The following is a 23036-nucleotide window of genomic DNA, read 5'->3' as shown; positions in this document are numbered from 1 at the left end:
GCATAAATGATTTAAGAGGAATTTACCTTTGTGTGTATCTCACGTCAAAGGCAAAAGCCTTTTGCGTTTGTTTAGTTTGATACGTTTCAAATGAATAGCTTAAGGTTTTTTGGGGGGCATTGTTTTGCTAGATCAAGTACTTACAGTACTTTACGGACATTTATGTAACCATCATCACATCTCTAGTGTTCCGAAAGGATCTGCTGACTAATAGCTTAACAAAATGACCAGTTACAAATAAGATACAATTTTGTATTACTGTTTTATTGTATTTACAACTATTTGCAACATAAAATTAACTTTGACGTGATTTTATACAATAAACTATACAATCTATTAACAGGTTTAAAGGCCAAATCTGACATTAACAATGCACGTTACTGTAAATGTGAAATAACACACAGTTTCTGCCGATCTGTTAATTTTGGGTGCCTTTACAGTAGTATTACAAAGTAAGTCTTTAGCTTTATAAGATTTATAAAAGATAAATACAGCTGTATGGCTTCTTTCAGGCCACAGGTACCGCGTGTAGAGCAAGTCAGGCAACACACACACAATACATCATCATAGTATCTTTGTACAACTATGTGTTCATGTTGTTCACTTATGCACTGACAGACGTTTGATGCAGTTTTACTTAAAGGGGTCATAGGGTGAAAATTAGACTTTATCCATATTTAAGTGCTATAATTGGGTCCCCAGTGCTTCTACCTACCTAGAAAACATGAAAAATATCAACCCCAGTAACTTTGTTTGGGTAAGCCTTTTTCTGCAAGCGTGTGAAAAATTACTGCCATTTAGTGCAGAGAGAAAGATAAAAAATAATTGACAGCACAAATGACTTTCAATTACAACAAACCACCATCATTGTGATCAGTGTTTGAATTTCATCTGCTCATTTGCATTTTAAAGGACACACCCAAAAATGGCACACTGTTGCTCAGGCCTACAAAGTGACAATTTTAACATGCTATAATAAATTATCTGTGGGGTATTTTGAGCTAAAACTTCCATACGCAATCTGGGGACACCAAAGATTTATTTTACATCTTACAAAAAATTTCATAATATGACCCCTTTAACACCTGCAGTCCCGACTCGTGACCAGCCCTGCGTTCCAGTTCGTTTTTTTTTTTATGAACTTCCCTCGCTAACTTCCCTCAGTCTCGTTCACTCGGATGTACGTCATTGCTTACAGTGTACGAGTGCCCACTACTGCTGAAACACTTGAAGTAGGTTCAAATGGATCGCCCTAAGCCCTTGATCACATAGAAAGTGGAGACCACCCCCTCCATGTGCAAAGCGCGAGTTGATGAAGTGACGTCACAATCGTGATGCATTGTGGGATATGGAGCTGCCTGAAGTGTACATATGAAGTAGACTCGCTCCCTCTGTCAAAATCGAGGGAGCGAGGAGGGTCTGTCCATACAAACTTCCCTCGTCCACTTGACAAAGTGGAACGCACTTCAAAATGGCGACAGGGATTCCCCCGAGGGGAAGTGTTTAGGGAAGTTTGCAAGTGCGTGTCTAAAATTGGAGTGGAACGCACCCCGGGATGTTTTCTATTGCTTTGACCACACTTCATCTTTTAGTTTTGCATGATAAGCAAATCCAGCTTTGTTTATATGATGATGTTTATATGTGGACTTTGTCCTGTATCATGGAAAAAATATGAATGTCTGACACTTTCAGGTGATTCTCCTTTATGTTGAGCTCTGTCAGATGTGAAGGGTTTGATTTCAAAGCTTCAGCTAAAGCGGCAGCGCCATTCTTTGTAACACTGCAACTGGACAACCTGAAGAAAAGACAGTGTGCTAGTATTGGACAGTGGGCCAATTAAAAATGTACATTGTTTTGTTAAGTAGCGCTAAGAGTCTTTTACCTCAATATCTTCAGTTTACAGTGAGAATTCTTTAGTCCATTTGAGAGCAGCTTCACTCCTGAATCTCCAAGATTATTGTCCGACAGATCCAGCTCTATCAGACCGGAGGTATTTGATCTCAAAGCTGAAGCCAAAGCAGCACAACCTTCAGCTGTGATTCCACATTTATTCAACCTGAGAGAAAATTGTACATTTGTGTTTCATTATTGTGTATATCTAATAATTGTTGAAATTTTATATCAGAGTACTTCTTATACTATTGGCTCCTTGGATAAATTGAGTCATTGTTTTTCTCACATTTGTACAGTAAGTCACATGCCTAAATGATTTAAACTCACTTCAGTATTTGTAGCCCACACTCGGTTTTCTCCAGAACATCACAGAGATGTTTGACTCCAGAATCTCCTACATGATTCCAGCTCAGGTCCAGTTCTCTCAGATGTGATGGGTTTGATCTCAGAGCTGAGCTGAGCTGAACACAGCCGTCTTCTGTTACTCCACAGTCCTTCAGCCTAAAGCCAACAAACAAAGATACATCATCTGTAGTCTCGAGCTAACAGCGGGAGTCCATTTTGTAGTTTTTAGCTATTAAAAGTTTGACAAGTAAAAGATTTATTCATGACTTACACTGCATCCAAAATCAGATATTTCTATTCTATATAGTATATAAAAATGTTCAGGCAAAAAAAAATATTTAAAGCAATAGAAAATTCTGTCATCATTTCTCCATGTCCTTATGTTGTTCTAAATCTGTATGTTTTTTTATGAACACAAAAGAAGATATTTTGATAAGCACACAGTTGACTGTACCCATTCATTGTTCCAGACATGTTGGATAATTGGAAACGAGTAAATTCAAGGTTTGCTTTTTATCTGTATAGGCCTATGTGCTAATTCGGACTAAACCTGTGACTTCTGCGTTGCTAACACAAGGCTCTTCCTAATTAGCTTCATGTACAAGAATGTCTGGTTGCCATTCCAATAAAACCCCACACAGTATTTAAGGAAAACACCATCGTTTTTCAATATTTTACTATGTTCTTACCTCAACTTAAACTAATTAATACATACAGGTACCTATCTTTTTCAATGTGTAAACTTAATCTTTGTACAGCGTGTTGTGAATGTGTTAGCATTTAGCTTAGCCGTATTCATTCCTTAGGATCCAAACAGGGATGAATTTAGAAGCCACAAACACTTCCATGTTTTCCCTATTTAAAGCAACACTATGTAGTTTTTTACCTTTAAATAATGTCTCTAAAATTATTTCAGTGATAGAACAACTTTTAACTGAACAAATTGTACTGTTGCTGCAACCTGAGCAGCCTCCTAGCTGCTACAAGCACACTCTGAAAGTGGCGGTGGAGGGTAGGAAACACAGCCCCGCCCCTCCCCTCCCCCTGCCTGCAGAAGAGTGTGTGATACCAGGCACTGTTGTGCTTTTCAACCACATGGGGGAGCTGTAAGTCATTTTTACGTGGAAACTACATAGTGTTGCTTTAAAGACAGTTACATGAGTAGGTACACAAGTAAGTATGGTGGCACAAAATAAAGCGTGGCGATTTTTTAAGCAGATAAAAATGAGAACTATATTGTATGGCGAAAGAGCACTTATTTTGCTGCACTTCGACATCGGGCGCAGTAATATTGAAGGAAGTTTGAGCGAGAGGGGGAGGAGTTAGGAGTGATGATGTTACTGCGCGCCAAGGTTGAAGTGCAGCAAACTAAGTGCTCTTCTTCCGCCATACAATATAGTTTTATTCACTTAAAAAAATTGCCATACATTTTTTATTTTGTGCCACCATACTTACTTGTGTAAATATTCATGTAACAGTCTTTAAATAGGGAAACATGGAAGTGTTTGGTGGGTTCCAAATTCATCCCTGTTTGGACCCTAATGAATGAATTGGGCTAGGCTAAATGCTAACACATTTACAAGATGCTGTGCATAAATTAAGTGCACGCACTGAAAAAAGATAGGGATGTATTAATTCATCTAAGTTGAGGTAAGAACAGCAAAATATTTAAACATGGTTGTCTTTTCCTTTAAGGTGAACGTTTGGTTGTATAAGTTAAGAGATATGTTAGCAAGAACATACTTCAAATATTCCAGGTTGCACACTGTGTCCTGCAGTCCAGCAGAACAATATTTAAAACGAATCTGATCAGCATTGTTGTTATGATGTCTGTGTAGTACATGGTCTGAAGCATATCTTGGGATCAAAGCTTTTTCCTTTACCCTAAGGTGAGAGGCATTTAAATTTAATGTGGGAAACACAGTATAAGTTGTAAAATAATGTTCCATATTTTAGTTTTAAACTCATTCAAAACGTACTCTGGTTTTGTGTGGCGTGATCTCCTTACTCCAACACAGAGCATCTCCACTCCTGAGTCCTGTATGTTGTTGTGGCTCAGGTCCAGCTCTCTCAAATTGGAGAATGGTGTAATAGCAAAAGATATCCATGCACAACCATCCACTGTGATGTTACAGTCTTGTAACCTAACAGAATACAGTAAATAAATATGTTTTGTATTATATTTTATATAGTCTATGAATGCATGCCTAAGGGCCAATTCACACTCATCTAACAAACAACAACAAACTATTATAAATCAAGATGTTGGAGTTTGATGGATTAGAGTAAATTGACCTTTATGATAACCAACAGGGTTCTTACTGGGCCTTTGTAGACAATTTGAGTAGTGGATTCATCCAGTAAAGGATATCGTCAGATCGTCCATATTTACTAAGATTAAATTTATCCAACTTTTCATCCGAAACAATTAAAATAAACACCAGAGCTGACCAGAGTTCTTGGTTCATGTGTTCTGGGTTTAGTTTTCCAGAGGTCAGATTCAGATATCTTTGGATTTCATCTGTTAAAGAATGATCATTAAGTTCACAAAGGCAGTAAAAAATAATCAAACGTGCATTTGTACAAGGCACAGATTTGATTTTTTCCTTGAGATACTCAATAGTTTTCTCTCTTTCCTGGAAGTCATGTGGTCTTTTCACCAAAAGCCCCTTTAGAAGGTTATGATTTGACTCCATTGAAAATCCCATGAGGAAGCGAAGCAGAAGGTCTAGATGTCCACTGTTACTTTGTAAGGCTTTATCAATCGCACACTTGTGTAAACTAAACATAGTCAATGGATTTTCAGATTCTTGGTCAAACACATTCCTGTTGTTGTTTATAAAGGAGAGGTGCACATATAGAGCTGCTAGATGTTCTTGTATAGTCAGATGAACAAAGCAGTAAACTTTTCCCTGATATAAACCAAACTCCTCTCTGAAGATCTGAGTACACAATCCTGAGTACACTGATGCTTCTGCTACATCAATGCCACACTCTCTCAGGTCTTCATCATAGAAGATCAGATTGCCTTTCATAAGCTGCTCAAAAGCCAGTTTACCCAGTTTGAAGATCATGACTTTGTCCGTGTCATCTTTCTGAGAATACTTCTTACGTTTGATGCTAATTTGTGCCTTCAGGAAGTGTGTGTACATTTGAGTGAGAGTCTTGGGGATCTCTCTTCTCTCTGCTTCCCTCAATATTCTCTCTAGAACAGTGACTGAAATCCAGCAGAACACTGGGATGTGACACATGATGTAGAGACTCCTGGATGACTTCAGGTGTGAGATGATTTGATCAGACAGACTCTCATCAGTGATTCTCTTCCTGAAGTATTCCTCCTTCTGTGGATCACTGAAGCCTCGTACCTCTGTGATTCGATCAACACACTCAGAGGGGATGAGATCAGCTGCTGCTGGTCTGGAGGTGATCCAGATGCGAGCAGAGGGAAACAGATTCCCCTTGATGAGGTTTGTCAGCATCACGTCCATTGAGGTTGATTTACATACATCACACAACTTCACTTTGCTTTTAAAATCCAGAGAGAGACGACACTCATCCAAACCATCAAAGATGAACAACACTTTATATTCATCACTGAAGATTTCCATTTCTTTTGTCTCTGGGAAGAAAAGATGAAGAAGATCTAAAAGACTGAGTGTTTTGTCCTTCATCAAATTGATCTCCCTGAAAGGAAGTGGAAATATGAGGTGGACGTCCTGATTCTCTTTCTCTTCAGCCCAGTCCAGAATGAACTTCTGTACAGAGACTGTTTTTCCAATGCCAGCGACTCCCTTTGTCAGCACACTTCTGATGTGTTTGTGTTGTTCAGGTAAAGGTTTAAAGATGTCATTACATTTGATTGGTGTCTCCTCTGTTGTTGGTCTCCTGGACTGTATGTCTATCTGTCTCACCTCATGTTCATTACTGATCTCTCCACTTTCACTCTCTGTGATGTAGAGCTCTGTGTAGATTTTATTCAGCAGTGTTGGGTTTCCCTGCTTGGCCAGTCCCTCAAAAACACACTGGTAATTCTTTTTAAAACGTGATTTTAATCTTGATGGTCGATCGTGTCTAGGAAACAAATATTATTACATTACACAACACTCTAAAATGCTTTATTCTGATTGGCCAGTCGCAACATTCCAAGGTATGTTATGAAGGCAATAATTGACGACGGGCCATTGAAGTATTCAAAAATAATGCACAGTCAGCAAGAAGGTAGTGCGGCACGACGCGAAGGGGAGGGTGTGCATTATTTTCAAATAATTCAAACGACCAGAGTCAATTATTCTGCTTATACCACAATAACACCTGTGGAGGAACATTTCTCAGAATAAAGGATTCAACAGTGTGTGGTATAATCCGAGTTATACCACGGGCCTGTTTAATGCTTTTTTCTGATTGGTTGAGAACTGTTCCATGGGTGTTGATCATTTTTCTGTAAAACACACACCTGACCTGTTAAATGTCTTAAAATAACCACCAGAGCAATGTTTGCAGTATAAGCCGAATAATTGACTCCGGTTCTTTGAATTATTTGAAAATAATGCACACATGGGGCTCTATCTTGCACCCAGCGCAATTGACTTTGTCCGTGACGCATGTATCATTCGTATTTTGCCCCGGCGCACAGCGGGTTTTTCCCGTCACAGAAGCACGTCGGCAAACTAGGGAATGAACTTGCGCTCCCTGGGTGGTTCAGCGCAAAAAAAGAGGCGTGCAAAAAACAATTGCGCCACTGACCAGAAAAAAAAAGTTTAAAGTCAGTGGCGCGTTGCGCGTTGTTCATTATGCTATTTTAAGGGCGCATGCTTGACCATAATGTATAGCGTGCACAACGCGCATACACTTTGCTTATCTAATCTACACAGATGCAACAGTTATTTTTGCAAATCATAAATTGTTACACTTAAAAATATTAATACACGAGATAAGGGGAATCATAGTGGTGAGCATTGTGGTGATAGTTTTTATTTATTCTCATGCAAATAACGATTAAAATATTTTCATAACTTTGTTGTGTGGCTGTATTACGTTTATTTTATGTAAATAATAATTAAAATGTTTTCATAAGAAACCTTAATGTATATGAACTTGATTTGTTAGTCTACTTTGGGGTTGGACCTTGCTTGCGTTTCTTGGGTCCGATTTCAAAGCCCCCAAACCCTTTCAGCGGTGAGGGTGGACGCAGCGATGTCCTCTGCTGGCGTCAGGTCCTGAGGCAGATCCACCTCCCGTTACACGGCGTGCCCGATTTATGCTGGCAAGCTTGGGATTCTCCCGTACAAGAACGTCGGTCTCCTCGGCTGTGAACCGCTCCTGGCGTGCGCCTGGTAAATCCGTCATAATAATAGCAACCCGCCATGGAACTTGCGCCCTTGCGTTTAAAGGGAATGTTGGGTAGCGTTCTGATTGGTTTATTTGACGTTACGCCCAAACCACACCTATGAATAATGAACCTACTTCAGACCAACCCCTTATTGATTTGCGCCCAGCGCAAGAGTTATTTCTCACGCCGGGAAAATAGCAACAGCGCCAAAGATCCGCCCACAAACTCACTTGCGCGTTGCGCTTCGCACTTGCGTTTCAGATCGTTAAAATAGGGCCCAAGCGGTGTAACGGCATTTGTACCCTGGGTGTGCATTATTCTCAAATAATTCAACGGACCATCTTCAATTATTTCTTACATAACAACCACCTGAAACCAACACATGGTAACCCTGAATGCTGCAAACTATTTCGACAGGTACAGTTCAATATTACACAAAAATTAAATATGAACTTGTCTTTTATGTGACATTATATTTACAAATGATTAAACCAAATAGTGTGTTCATGACATGTGAATGTCTTGTCATCTTATAACTGAAAGTAAACATGGTTTTCATCACCGAAGATCTGCATAAAATATTTCAAATCAATATTTAATGTTCCTTACCTACTAATAAGGTAAACAGCTGTAATAAGCAGCATAATGTACAGGCAGCTGGTTGTTATTGTGAAATAAGCCCCTTCAGTGATACAAAACTCAACTTAACGTATAAGGTCTTGATCACAATGCTGGGCCATTTTCCCTTACATATAAAACCACAGAAACTTTTTCTGAATATTTAAGTAATAATCAGTTAATCAGTAAGTCTTTCTGCTCTTATTGATAACATGAATTACATGACTTTATCTATTAATAAAAACAACAGACTCATTATCTTCTGTTACATCAAGTATAACCCACTTCTTTTCATATGATGTAAAAGATTTGAGAGGAAATCACTTTTTATACTTATTCAACATTTTAAATCAGCATTCACTTGATCCGAGAAAAACACATTCCACACAACACTAAACTTCTTGTCATACCAAGTATTACCCAGCACAGTCCGTAAAACGTCTTGGTGCTGCTACCATTAGTGTCTTAATAAAAAGATCCTATCATTGTAAATAAACAGATCTGTTGTGAAACGATACCTCTGTGATCGATTAGTGTCAGTACTCCAGTAATATTTGATGAACAGAACTTTGGGAGCAGTTAAATCCTGTTTCTTTTTTGAACTGTAAAAGACAACAGGAAGATAGTGTTACAAAAAGTTTGTTTATTTATTAATATAGTTTATTTATATTCATATAGTTATATAGTTTATTTAAATAGTTTATTTATGTTCTGTTCTTCATTGCGATGTCAAAACCATCAATCACAACATACAAACTATATAAGTTGAATGTACCTTTGAGTATTTTTAAAGTGAATTGGCATATTCTTTGATTTATCACTTTCTAAAGATACCATACTGGGTACAGATAAATCCAATCTCTCACCAGAACTGAAAAAACAACAACAAAATCTGTCTCTCAGTATCTCCAAAAGAATATGTTTTAGTAATTCTAAACAGTTTGTTACATTATTGTTTTTAAACAAATGATTGTTTTAAAACAAATTCTTTTGGTATTTGAAACTACAAGATCATAACCATCACTGTTATAAATACATTAAAACAACAACAAAAATGACTTACCCTTGTTCAGGCGAAGGCTGTCTACTTTTTAAGTGAATTGGCATGTTCATTGATTTGTCACTTTTTAAAGATACCATACTGGGTACAGATGAGTCTGGGTACGATCTCTCACCAAAACTGAAAAAGATAACACCGCCAGTCAGTCTCTTAATAAATGCAGAAACCATTTGTTTCACTCATAGATACAAATTTAAGTTAGTCAAAACCATCACAGTTATGCTTAGAATGAAGAATAAACGCAGTCGGGGTTACCTTCGGACAAGCTGATCATCTCCATTATTTAAGTGAATTGGCATATTCATTGATTTGTCACTTTTTAAGGACACCATACTGGGTACAGACCATTCCGATCTGTTACTAGTACTGGAAAAGACAAGAGACAAGTCTCTAAAAAATTCATGAGATTACATTTTAGTAATGAAAACAATTTGTTTCACTAGTCTTTAAAAACAAATTCAAGTTATTTTAGTGTTTGACACTAAGTATGAAAAATATTTCAGTTATGCTACATCGAAACAAAAGTTGTTTACCTTTGGTCAAGAAGAAAATCTCAATTTTTTAAGTGAATTGGCATATTCATTGATTTATCACTCTTTACGGACACCATACTGGGTACAGATGAGTTCAATCTCTCACCAGAACTGAAGAAGACAAAAAGTCTTTCAGTAAATTTGTTCTGTTTCATTATTCTTATATTCAAAAGAAAATTACATTTATTTTAGCCTGGATTTTAGTGCACTACTACACGATCAAAACCATCATTTATATGCTAAAATATACAAAAACATGGAAGTGTACTGTAGTTTTAGTTACCCTTGGTTATGCTGATAATCTCCATTTTGTAAGTGAATAGGCATATTCATTGATTTCATAAAACACTGAGCACATGTAAATCTGATCTCTTCTGCTCAAAACTGAAAACAAAATTAACAATAAAATGTAATCTTTTACATGCTACATTTACCCTGGATCTGATAACATCTTCATCATTTAACTGAATTATGTTCATGAATGGATTATTATTAAAGACACATGGTTTCAAGGATCTAATAACACATCATTTAAATATCCATACTGTAGTACTAATCTTTTTTTAATACTTGTAATAACTTTTTGTCTCACCTTTTCTCTTCATTGCAAGGATTTTTTATAGCAGAGGCATACTGTTTGATTTTTTTAACAGATTAATATTAAACTCAGTGTGTCCTCCATAAACTAAAAATAGTAAAACAGGAACAAGGAAGACAAACATTAGATTTCCTCGAAACAGTTCAGTAACCGGTTTAACTAGTTTAAGGGGTTTTCAGCTCAACTGCTTTTGAAAGACTGTGAGAAACTGAGTACAGTACCAGACAGAGTAAAACTAAAATAAATACAGTTTTTAATTATAAAACAAGACACATAACATGAAGTGAAAACTCTTATCATGTCATTTAATAGGACAAATGCATTCTGCACATAACATGAACATTATTTTACACCTGTCTCTTAAACTTATCCTAATCCAGACTAAAATGCATGTTTGAGCTGCATTAATTTTTAAAACATTTTGCACTGACATATCTTAACATAATATGTTAATATATGTCAGTGCAAGATGTATCAGTGATATCAGTGCCATTGTTGTGTCTCAATATGCACACCAGTATTGTTTTTTTCTAAAACATGTTTGTAAAAATGTCCTTATATAACTAAGGCCTCTGGATTAAGATTCATCTTACCTTATGTGATCAAACATTACTTTCTCTCTGTTTGTGCAGTAACAATTGTGCCATAAATGTCCTCTGTGTTTGACTCGCTGTCTCGTTGAGTTAAACAGAATGATGAGGATTTCTGGTATGACACATGTTACCTGTTGCTGAGGCGGAGCAAAGTCCTCTGATTATGATCATGACTGTATAATGTGTCAATTGTAACTGAAGCCAATGAAAACTGACTTAAAATGAGGAAGTTAACTTATCATTAAAGATCTGTAGACTGGCATGCTGCATCAAAAACACAGTCTGTTTATATAATGCAACCCACAAATGCCAGCTTTAAAGACCTTTTCGATTAAAATGAAAGTATGTTCATTTATAATTTGCAATTGCCGTTTGTAATTAGCTATCTGCAGCCACTATTTCTTCTCAGGATATTTTTAAATGTATGTATTTATTGTAAATATGTTTTGTGTGTGTATATATATATATATATATATATATACACATATATATACATATATATACATATACATACATACATATATATATATACATACATACATACATATATATATATATATATATATATATATATATATATATATATATATATATATATATATAGTTCTAAATGCATAAATAAATAAATAATTTTATATTTATTAAATAAATGTATAAATATATTAATGTACTGCATTTTGTGACCGAAAGTGGCGCTGTTTCGCAATAAGTTAGTAAATTAGTGACGCAAACAAGGTTGCCCTGTTCGCGTTTTCCTATGGGTTTTCCGTATGTCTGGATAATAAAAAAATCTAAAAAGTTTTTTCAAACAGGTTGATTTTCCGCGGGTTGAAGAAAAAGTATTTGTATAAGCTGTCAAACCTCCGTGGCATTTTTTTAACAGACTGTGTTAATTAATAGGCTACAGTTATTTTTCAAGAATCAGTTGTAATACAGCATTGTGACAGTAAAATATATTGTAGACATGGGATTGGCATATTTTAGTGTTTTGGTGTTTGTGATAGGCCAGGGTAACAGTTAATTGGAATAGTTTTGGTCTAGTTGAGTTTGACTCATGCACAACCTTGGCCTGGTTTTATCACACAGACCTGGCAACCCTGGACGTAAACCTGTTCACTGGATCTCAGCAAGACGCTGAAGACGGAACAATGGTATATTAAAATATTTGTTGTCTTGATGATTATATTTTATCAATTTTTGATGAATTAGTCGATATGTAGTTTTTTGTAGTTTGTGTTACCGTCGAACTCAAGTCTAAGTCAAAGTCACGGGATGTGTTTTTTACCTCAGAGATGTTTGAGAGCGTGACTTCTGCTCTTTAGGTGCATTTATAATGACGTCTATTTACTGTATGATCTTTCGTAGTTCAGTTCATAAAATAAAATGTAAAATATTATAGTGTGGTATACTGTTCAAAGTTCAGGATAAACGTGTTTATTAAGTCTTCCATGAGGAGGTGATGATGATTTAAGAGAAGTTAACTGTTGTATGCTTCCATCTCTCATGTTTCAAGTTTGTTTTGTTGTTCAGATGAAGGTATTGGAACACTGTTTTGCTAGATCAAGTAAACACTTTACATACTAGCCTACTCAGTTTCTGAATCGGCTGACTAACTGGGTAAAAATAGACCAACCAATAAGTTAAATCAGATATGTTTATTAAGCAACTTTGGTCATAGTTCCGTACAAAAAACAAAGATATAACAAAAATATTGATGGCTTGTCAACAGCCTTAAAATGTAAAATCTAACATACACAGTATTTTACAGTACTCTAATATTGTTTCTTTTGTTTATGTGATAACTTTGATATATGTCGTGGTGAAAACATTTATGTCTGACTCTTTCAGATGATTTTCTTGCAGGTTGAGCTCTGTCAGGTGTGAAGGGTTTGAGTTCAAAGCTTCAGCTAAAGCGGTGACGCCATCCATTGTAATGCTGCAACTGGACAACCTGAAGAGAAGACAGCAGCATGATAGGTAATTTAAACATGTATGTTTTTGCTAAATATACTTAATTATTAAAATTATCCCTGAGATCTTTTAGACCTCCACAAAGGTTAGATTTGTCACCAGTTTACAGACAAAAAACATTTGTGTCGATCATTTGCTAAGAAACATTTCTTTTACCTCAATATCTTCAGTTTACATTGAGGATTCTTCAGTCCGGCTGAGAGCAGCTTCACTCCTGAATCTCCAAGATTATTCTTCGACAGATCCAGCTCTAGCAGACCGGAGGTATTTGATCTCAGAGCTGAAGCCACAGCAGCACAACATTCAGCTGTGATTCCACATTTATTCAACCTGAGAGAAAATGGTAAGTTTGTAATCTTTCTATTTTATTATCATGGATTATTGTGTATTCAGTGTACAGTTGGTCTGTTATCTAAAGATTGTTGAAAAGTATCAGAGCGTAGTAGTGTGAACTTAAATATAAGTGCATAACTGCATATGACTCAATTTGTTTAAGTTCACAGTACTCAAATGTATGTGTTTTCAAATTTAAATGGTTTAATGCAACCGGTTTCCTTAAATGGTTTGAGTTGAGTTAACTTTTAGGCTTTACAGTGTAACTCACTGTATGTGAGGACTCACTAAGGAGGGTCTTAAATTTGATTTTCTAGTTTTTTTAAGACTGTGGTCTCAGACTGTTTCTTTGACATGGTTTTCTCTGTTCAGAATGAATGTTTATAGTTGACGTTGTGCAATCATGTGATCGTTTTGGATCTCGCAAAGTAAACAGTGAAATTTTTCTACACATTTCTTTTATTTTATTTGCCAGTTAAGAATACAACAGCAACGGAATTTTATTTGCAAATAAGTTATAATGGCTTTAAAAAAATAATTTATAGAAAATGTTCGAAATTCCGTGAAATTCTGCACTATAAATTCAGTTTTCATGACTCGATTCCGTGATTCTGTCCGTGTTTTCCATTATTATCTTTATTTAATTGAACTCACTTCAGTATTTGTAGCACACACTCGGTTTTCTCCAGAACATCACAGAGATGTTTGACTCCAGAATCTCCGACATGATTCCAGCTCAGGTCCAGTTCTCTCAGATGTGATGGGTTTGATCTCAGAGCTGAGCTGAGGTGAACGCAGCCGTCTTCTGTTACTCCACACTTTTTCAGTCTAAAGCCAAATGACAGAAAGCATTTGTAATTCATTCTCTAGCAATTAAAAGTTTGACAAAGTCAAACATTTAAGCAGGATTCAGAGAAAGTACGTACTTCAGAGATTCCAGGCTGCACTCTGTGTCCTGCAGTCCAGACGTTGAATGTTTAAAATGAAACTCATCAAAACGATTTTTATGATGTCCATGTACATATTCGAAGTTATGCCTTGATGCCAACGTTTCTAGCTTCCTGCGGTGATAGGCATACTATTAAAAACTGTCATTTGTACAGTAGGTACTCAATGAAATATAAGTATACTGTAAATGAAAATCTGCACAGTTCAGACGCAACAGTTCACAGCATAAGCCTTTATTAAACAGCACTATTAAATGCTTGATTCTGATTGGTCGTAAAATTCCAAGGTATGTTATTCTGAGAAAACAACCGCCTGAAACTAATAACACATGGTAAACCGGATGCTACATGTACAGTTAAATATTACACCAAATTTAATATAGATATGTCTTTTAATAACATATGACATTATATTTACAAATGATTAAACAAAATAGTGTGTTCGTGACATTTGAACGTCTTGTCTAATTAAAACCGAAAGTAAACATGTTTTCTCGCGCACGGTCTGCATTCGATCAAAATTAGCAAAAAATTCAAATCAATATTTAATGTTCTTTACTTAACTTGCCTTTTACATCCCATCCCATACCGTCGATCTCCCAAGGGGTTTTTTCCTCCTAGGACTTTTTTCCTCCTCAGCTTAAAAAAAGTTGGGAGGTTTTTCTCCTAGTCGGTTTTCCAACCCCGAGTCAGCCGACATTGGCTTAACTTAGCACCCTCTTCTATAGGTTACATTATTAATACGCTCGCTTGTTAAATTTATTCATAGCTGCTGTATTTTGCTACTTATATTGTCTGTCGATTTTTCTGTGTTTTCCCCTGCTTCTATTAATGTAAAGCTTTGAAACAATTGAATTGAGATTACTTATGAGGTAAATAGCCATGTACTAAGTGGGATAATATACAGACAGTAATATACAGTTATCGCAAAATAAGCCCCTTTAGTGTGATAATAGACCCTCTGCTTAACGTCAGGTCATACTGTTGGGTGTTACTTCTGCGATAACAACTTCTGCCTATACATTATCCTCAACGTAGCTCTAAACATTAGCAAACACACATTACAGCAATACCGTTAGCGACAGAGAGATTATTCTGGCTTAGTACGTCTGTAAAATAATTTTCCATATTTTAGCTTAATACTGTTTTGAAGCTTACACCAGTTGTGTGTTGCTTGATTTTAGTAATCCAAAACAGAGCATCTCCACTCCTGAGTCCTTTATGTTGTTGTGGCTCAGGTCCAGCTCTCTCACTTTGGACAGTGATGTTAGAACGGAGGACAGCAATGCACAGCCATTCATTGTGATATTACAGCCCTGTAACCTAACAGAAAAAGTAGACTGTATAAACTGAGTGTTCTTACATATATATTTTTTACTTATAATAAAATATAAAGAGTGTTTACTTGGCCTTTGTAAACAACTTGATCACTGGATGCAGCCAACGAAGGAATTCTTCAGATCCTCCATATTTACGAAAATCAAACTCATCAAACTTTTCATTTAATGTCTTTAGAAAATACAGCAAAGCTAACCAGAGTTCAATGGTCATGCATTGTGCATTTAGTTTTCCAGAGGCTAGTTGTCTTTGGATTTCTTCTACTAAAGAATGATCATTGAGTTCATTTAGACAGTGGAAAAGAACCAAACTCTCATTCGGACAAAATGTGTTTTTGACTTTGTCCCGTAGATACTCAATAGTTTTCTCTCTTTCCTGGAAGTCATGTGGTCTTTTCACCAAAAGCCCCTTTAGAAGGTTGTGATTTGACTTTGTTGAAAATCCCATGAGGAAGCGAAGCAGAAGGTCTAGATGTCCGTTGTTACTTTGTAAGGCTTTGTCAATTGCACACTTGTGTAAACTAAACATAGTCAATGGATTTTCAGATTCTTGGTCAAACACATTTATGTTGTTGTTTATAAATGAGAGGTGCACATAAAGAGCTGCTAGATGTTCCTGAATGCTCAGATGAACAAAGCTGTAAACTTTTCCTTGATACAAACCAAACTCCTCTCTGAAGATCTGAGTACACAATCCTGAGTAAACTGATGCTTCTGCTACATCAATGCCACAATCTCTCAGGTCTTCATCATAGAAGATTAGATTGCCTTTCATAAGCTGCTCAAAAGCCAGTTTACCCAGTTTGAAGATCATTTCTTTGTCTGTGTCATCTTTCTGAGAATACTTCTCACGTTTGATGCTAATTTGTGCCATCAGGAAGTGTGTGTACATGTCAGTGAGAGTCTTGGGGATCTCTCTTCTCTCTGCTTCACTCAATATTCTCTCTAGAACAGTGACTGAAATCCAGCAGAACACTGGGATGTGACACATGATGTAGAGACTCCTGGATGACTTCAGGTGTGAGATGATTTGATCAGACAGACTCTCATCACTGATTCTCTTCCTGAAGTATTCCTCCTTCTGTGGATCACTGAAGCCTCGTACCTCTGTGACTCGATCAACACACTCAGAGGGGATGAGATCAGCTGCTGCTGGTCTGGAGGTGATCCAGATGAGAGCAGAGGGAAACAGATTCCCCTTGATGAGGTTTGTCAGCATCACGGCCACTGAGGTTGATTCATTTACATCACACAACCTCACACTGCTGTGAAAATCCAGAGACAGACGACACTCATCCAAACCGTCAAAGATGAACAACACTTTATATTCATCACTGAAGATTTCCATTTCTTTTGTCTCTGGGAAGAAAAGATGAAGAAGATCTAAAAGACTGAGTGTTTTGTCCTTCATCAAATTGATCTCTCTGAAAGGAAGTGGAAATATGAGGTGGACGTCCTGATTCTCTTTCTCTTCAGCCCAGTCCAGAATGAACTTCTGTACAGAGACTGTTTTTCCAATGCCAGCGACTCCCTTTGTCAGCACACTTCTGATGTGTTTGTGTTGTTCAGGTAAAGGTTTAAAGATGTCATTACATTTGATTGGTGTCTCCTCTGTTGTTGTTCTTCTGGATTGTGTCTCAATCTGTCTCACCTCATGTTCATTACTGATCTCTCCACTTTCACTCTCTGTGATGTAGAGCTCTGTGTAGATCTCATTCAGTAGTGTTGGGTTTCCATGCTTTGCCAATCCTTCAGAAACACACTGGTACCTTGTTTTAAGATGTGATTTTAATCTTTTGTTGTTTTCTTCAAATGATGTTGGATTGTGTCTAGGAAAAAAAATTAAACTATAATGAATTAGATGAACCTAAGTCTTGGGTTCCCTAAAAGGTTTCAGTGAGAACACTAATCAACTTTTTAAATAAAATTAGATCAAAGTTATTTCCTACTGTTATTTCCAATGTACAAATAAAAAAATAAGATGCAAAATCACTAATCCATTCTGCACGGTGACACAGCCATTATTTTTTTCATCCGATAAAAAAGAGAGCGAAATAACTTTGTACTTGGTAAAAACAGTTAATGTTGCAGTAAGATACCTCTGGTTTAGTAGATTCGTTTCAGCAGTGTCCCTTTTCTCATTTGAACTGGAAAATATAACCAAAAAATATGAAGTTATGTTAAATAAAGGTTTATTTATGTGCCAAAACCATCACATGTGTAAGCTACATTGAAACATCAAGTGGTTTGAGTTACCTTTGGTCAAGCAGAGATCCATGTTTTAAGAGAATTGGCATATTCATTGATTTGTTACTTTTTATGGACAAAACACTGGGTACAGATGAGTCCAATCTCTCATCAGCACTGGAAATAACAACACAATACATTTCTTAATATTTTTCTATTTAAGATTGTTCAATGTCATTAATCTTTAAGATAAAAGCAATATTTTAGTCTGTATGATCATGGATATGCAAAGCTGCATGCATGCAAGCATAAAAGTTTGAGTTACCTTTGGTTGAACAGAGATTCATTTTTTAACTTCTTACACCCTGAAGCTATTTTGGGGATTTTCGCCTGGATTTGGCCTACCCAATTTCAAAAGCATCCCATACCCACATGCAGAGGTTTACATACAAAAGTTTGGTATCATTTTACAGGTAACCCTTTGAAATTACATAAAACACGTTTAAAAGTGCTCAACATGGTTGTATGTGATATCAGTCCTCTAATAAACACAAAAATAAATAGGCGCTTTTTGATGTTTTTTTCTAAAGTTTTTATTTGAAAGTGTATAACTCTGGCCCTGGGTATCTCAGGTCCCTGCAGACAGTTTTGTTTGATTCCAGCAGTTGTCAGCTTACAGAGGAAAAAGGAATTTTTTCTCTATCATAATGTATGCAAAAGTTATTTTACTCCAACTGAAGGGAGGAATAATACCCTTTTTGTATACAATTTCTGCCTAAGAATATTTGAAGTGTCCCCATAACCACATACAGTGGAATAAATGCAATTTCTTTATATCATTTTAAAGAAAACCCTTTGAAGTTACATAAAAAGCTGCTGTTTGTGACAAATATTGTTATTTATGTTGTTTTTCATATGATGAAACACCAAATTTTCTTTTTTATGTTGTAAATACTGTCTATGATAGTGTATAACTCTGGTTCTGGGTGCTCTAGCAGACTGCAGACAGTTCTGGTTGTTACCAGCAGCAGACAGTAAACACCCAAAAAAAGAATGAACTCTTTAGCATGTCGCATTCAAAAGATATTCTTATTTTACTGAAGGGTGCGAAAATACATTTTTCATATAAATATTAATTTTTTGTTTTGCACATATAATAAATAGCAAGGGATTATATATGCACACAACTAAAGAAAATGCTGTGAATGGACTCATTGTTTAGAGTAGGACCTAAGATAAAAGATGATGTATCATTTGTGGCTATATGTGCTATCTGAGGCAGTCCACACTCAAGTTTCCCATATGTTTACAAAAGACCATTTTTTACCTTATTATTCATTCGATGATTGTTGGATATGTGTTGATATTAGAACAAAAATAACACTGTAGCCTTATTCCTGAGAGTGAGAGCTTTCATTTAATATATGACTTGCCCATGTTTGTCATTTTTGAAAAATATGAAATATGTAAATATTAAATGATATAATAAAATATTGGGGGGGTGATAGTGTAAATTAAGTGTAAATAACTTTCTTACTGTAAAAGATGTGTCAAAGTGATGCATATCTGCAGAAAGTAGAGACTCTAAGCTTTCAAACAGTATCTCATATGTGTTACTGGGGTCCATGACGGAGCATCAAAGATTAAAAGAATGTTTTATATTAAGTCAAAATACGAAATTCTGGACCCGGGACAGGGTCCTCAGGGTTGAAGAGGTTAAGAGAATTGGCATATTCATTGATTTGTTACTTTTTAAGGACAAAACACTGGGTACAGATGATTCCAATCTGTCACTAGAACTGAAAATGACAACACAATACATCTCTCAGTGGTTTCCTAGATCAGTGGTTCTCAAACTGGGGGCTGCGAGATGGTGCCAGGGGGTCCCCAGTTTTATGACATTTTATAAAATACATTAATTTATCAAAAATTCTGTGTATTTAAACCTAAAAAAAAAAAAGGCTACTAACCAACAGCACTACTTTGTATAACTTAATATGTTTTGTTTAATTAAAATGTTACATTTTAGAACAGTTTTTTGTCATAAATTTTCTTCGGGGGGGCCGCGAAAGTATGCACCGTACACAAGGGGGGCCGCACACGGAAAAAGTTTGAGAACCACTGTCCTAGATTGTTCAATTTTATTGATCTTTAATTTAAAAGCATATTTTGTTTGCGCCATCATAGAATCATGTATATGCAAAGCTGCAGGGGATGCAAGCATGCAATTTAATAGTTGAGTTACCTTTGGTCAAGCAGAGATTCATGTTTTAGGAGAATTGGCATATTCATTGATTTGTCACTTTTTAAGGACAAAACACTGGGTACAGATGAGTCCAATCCATCACCAGAACTGGAAATAACAACACAATACATCTCTCAGTTTTCTAGATTGTTCAAATTGATTGATCTTTAATTAAAAAACAAATACATTTTAGTCTGTGCTGCTGTATATTGGATATGAAAAGCTGCATGCAAACATAAAAGTTAATAGTTTGAGTTACCTTTGGTCAAATAGAGAATCTCCATGTTTTAAAAGAATGGGCATATTCATTGATTTATCACTCTTCATTGATAAAACACTGAGCACAGGTGAATCTGATCTCTTCTGCTGAAAACTATACGAAAAACACCACCACCACCACAGTTCCTCTTTAGTTATCTTTATCGTTTTAATTTGTATTCAAAATTGTTTCATTATTTGTAAAATGTAATCGTTGACATGATACGCAGCATTTACCTTTGATCAGAAGACAAATCTTCATCATTTAACTGATTTATGTTCATGAATGGATCACTTTTACCAGACATACAGCTGGGTTCAGGCGAATCTGATCTACTGTAATCTGCAACACAAGGCATACATGTCGATAAAAAATTCATTGTTTTACTTTTAAGTAACCTTTGATTTTTAATACATGCACAAATAGTCAATAATGATTTGTCTCTTCATTGCAAGTATTTAGTTATCTTTCATTAGAGACAAATTGTTTGATTTATTTGCACAGTTTTAGTCTGAACCGTGTCCCCCATATTCTAAAAAAATACAAGAATGAGGAAAAACAGTGGATCGGAAAAACAGCCTTTAAAAACCGGTTTTACTAGTTAATGATGTTTTCTGTTTTGGTTATCTAGTTCAACTATTTTTGAGAGACAATGTGAGACACTGACTACAGTACCCGAAAAAGTGATATTTAACAAATACACACACTTGTATCATTAAACAAGATACATAACATCCAGTAGAAACTATTATTAATTTTGTGCAGTATAAATGCATTCTACTAATATCTTGACTGAATAGTTTCCGTTTTAAAAGTTTGTTTTAGATCATCTTAGACTCTTAACCTCAAGATTCATCTTACCTTATGTGATCAATCCAACATTATTTGCTTTCTGTCACCATAAGTGTCCTCTGGGTTTAAGACTCTGTCTCATTGAGTTAAACCGAATTATGATCATTTCTGGTATGACATGTGTTACCTGCTGCAGAGGCGGAGCAAATTCCTCTGATCATGTGATTGTATGTGTCAAATGTTTTAATGTATACAAGCACATAAATACTTATAGGTTTGCCGTTTACAGACACTTTTATCCAAAGTGACTTAAAGGGACTTGCAGAAAAACACAGACTAATAATTACATAATGCACCCCGCAGATAACATCAGCTTTTAAAAGAGTCCTTTAAGATCAAGATGGAAGTAGGCCTACATAAATTAATATTTGTCATTCCTGTTGTGATAGCTGTGTAAAATCTGCAGCCAATAAAGTGACACTATTTCTTGCTCTCAATATACATGTGTGAGAGATATTTTGGTCAATATATTTATGTGTATATTTCTACATATGAGGAGCTCAGATGCAAAATCCGGTAAATGTCACCTCTGTTAAAAATGAGATAATGATATGAATCGAATGCTCTCAGCACGTATTAGGCTATATGTTCATCAAATGCTTTAAAGTCACTTTATCCCGGCCTCATGTCATTGAGAAATACAGTTTTGTAGGCAGAATCCATTAAGGGCGCACTCAGACTATCCAAACCAAACCGAGCTCGGGCGCGTTTGACCCCCAAAGCCTGTTTTTTTTGACAAGTGTGATCGCTCCAATCCGCGCCGCGGCCGGGTTGGAGAGGTGGGCCGGAGTGTGGTTCACTTGGGCTCAGGCGCGGAAGGCTGTGGTGCGAGCGCAATCGCGCCTGAGCGCGATTCAAAAGGTGAAGACGTCAGTTGCGCGACCACTCACCTTCATCTGCCTCCGTAAAAACCTTTTGATGCGCGCATCGGGGTTACGTGAATGTCCGAGCTGCTCACGTGACAGATCAACTAAGCAATATGATGACATGTGAGAGGGCTGTCTGTAATCGGGCACCAAACGACTCCGAATAAAAAACACAGACTTATCATTACGGTGGGTTCCAGTGTTAAGAGAACGCTTTACTTCCTGCTTTTTCAAAACAATCGCATCTTAATGACGAAAGCGCGCCCGGACTCGGATCGATAAGAAGTACAGTGTGAGTGCGTGCACCTGGGGGAGTAGGGGTGACAATCGCGCTGGGGCATGGTTTGGGTTGCTTTGGATAATGTGAGTGCGCCCTTAGAGTCTGATAAAACAAAAAGATCATTTACAAGAAAACATGTCAGGTGCACTTAGAGGTTTTTGCATCTGAGCTCTTCATATGTATTTATATTTGTTTATGATGAATATAACTATGGAACTACTAATGCAATGCATGTTTTGTCAAAAAATGAGTTTGAATTGATGTTACAAACATCAAGAGAGTATTCTTTAAAGTAGGGATGCATTGAATCCAGGATTCGGATTCGGCCGAATACTGGGCTTTTTGACGGGGTTTGGGTTCGGCCGAATTTTTTTATGACAAGCAGATTTAGAAACGTCTCATTGAAAGAGGCGTTTATAAATCTGCTTGTCATAAACAAATGAGTACCATCCACGCCAGTAACTGACGAGGGAAGGATGACGTGAACTCCACTGCTTTGTTCTCATTGGTAGTCGCTCCCGAAAGTCGCTCGACATTTGCATAAAGTTAAACTTTTCTTAACTTTCTCGCGTCGCTGGACACGCCCATACGGTCGCCAACGGTCACTTTCGCTCGTGTCGCCGGAAGTCGCCAGGTTTCCATTGAAATGAATGAGATCGCGTCGCTCTGCTACTGCTTGTCGTTGGCTGTCTGAATGGGGCGTCAGGGGCAGTTCACATTTCGTGGACGCGAGCGTGTCGCACCGCATCGCTTTCATTATGCATAGGATTATGGTAATTGTCAAAATAGT

The 23036-nt window shown here is 36.6% G+C and overlaps 2 protein-coding genes across 4 annotated transcripts; both read right to left on the bottom strand.

Moving 5' to 3' along the window:
- Nucleotides 1-58: 58 nt before the first annotated feature.
- On the bottom strand, nt 59-11203 carry LOC135771803 (protein NLRC3-like). 3 transcript variants are annotated; one of them, XM_065282166.2, is made up of 14 exons: nt 10970-11203; nt 10371-10463; nt 10062-10162; nt 9779-9889; nt 9501-9611; nt 9249-9365; nt 8961-9056; nt 8704-8787; nt 4561-6309; nt 4218-4382; nt 3982-4122; nt 2221-2394; nt 1883-2056; nt 59-1795 (listed from the first exon to the last, which is right to left on the bottom strand). In XM_065282166.2, exons 5-14 carry the CDS (start codon nt 9575-9577, stop codon nt 1636-1638), a joined length of 2937 nt encoding a protein of 978 aa, XP_065138238.1. In that variant the 5' UTR covers nt 9578-9611; nt 9779-9889; nt 10062-10162; nt 10371-10463; nt 10970-11203; the 3' UTR covers nt 59-1635. The 3 variants fall into 3 exon arrangements, with proteins under 3 accessions (XP_065138238.1, XP_065138239.1, XP_065138240.1); XM_065282167.2 differs by lacking the exon at nt 8961-9056; XM_065282168.2 differs by lacking the exons at nt 8704-8787; nt 8961-9056 and having other exon boundaries at nt 10970-11202.
- A 1472-nt stretch (nt 11204-12675) lies between these two features.
- LOC135771796 (NACHT, LRR and PYD domains-containing protein 3-like) lies at nt 12676-21192 on the bottom strand. The gene is made up of 14 exons (XM_065282156.2): nt 21110-21192; nt 20485-20590; nt 20249-20362; nt 19990-20097; nt 19465-19543; nt 18070-18098; nt 17814-17921; nt 17657-17704; nt 15626-17386; nt 15379-15543; nt 14200-14334; nt 13928-14101; nt 13097-13270; nt 12676-12920 (listed from the first exon to the last, which is right to left on the bottom strand). The coding sequence occupies exons 2-14, from the start codon at nt 20553-20555 to the stop codon at nt 12761-12763; spliced, it is 3126 nt and encodes a 1041-aa protein (XP_065138228.1). The 5' UTR covers nt 20556-20590; nt 21110-21192; the 3' UTR covers nt 12676-12760.
- Nucleotides 21193-23036: the final 1844 nt, after the last annotated feature.

The sequence above is a fragment of the Paramisgurnus dabryanus genome, chromosome 8 (genome assembly GCF_030506205.2).
Source record: "Paramisgurnus dabryanus chromosome 8, PD_genome_1.1, whole genome shotgun sequence".
NCBI lineage: Eukaryota > Metazoa > Chordata > Actinopteri > Cypriniformes > Cobitidae > Paramisgurnus > Paramisgurnus dabryanus.
This window is presented reverse-complemented; position numbering and strand designations above follow the sequence as displayed.

Coding starts and splice junctions, on each gene's coding strand:
- LOC135771803 (XM_065282166.2), bottom strand. CDS start 9,577: ATGGTGTCCTTAAAAAGTGACAAATCAATGAATATGCCAATTCACTTA. Junction 8,788..8,960: donor CACTTTAAAAATACTCAAAG/GTACATTCAACT, acceptor TGTCTTTTACAG/TTCAAAAAAGAAACAGGATT. Junction 1,796..1,882: donor TGTAAACTGAAGATATTGAG/GTAAAAGACTCT, acceptor TCTTTTCTTCAG/GTTGTCCAGTTGCAGTGTTA.
- LOC135771796 (XM_065282156.2), bottom strand. CDS start 20,555: ATGTCTGGTAAAAGTGATCCATTCATGAACATAAATCAGTTAAATGAT. Junction 18,099..19,464: donor CAATGAATATGCCAATTCTC/TTAACCTCTTCA, acceptor GGGTGTAAGAAG/TTAAAAAATGAATCTCTGTT. Junction 13,271..13,927: donor TGTGTGCTACAAATACTGAA/GTGAGTTCAATT, acceptor ATTTTCTCTCAG/GTTGAATAAATGTGGAATCA.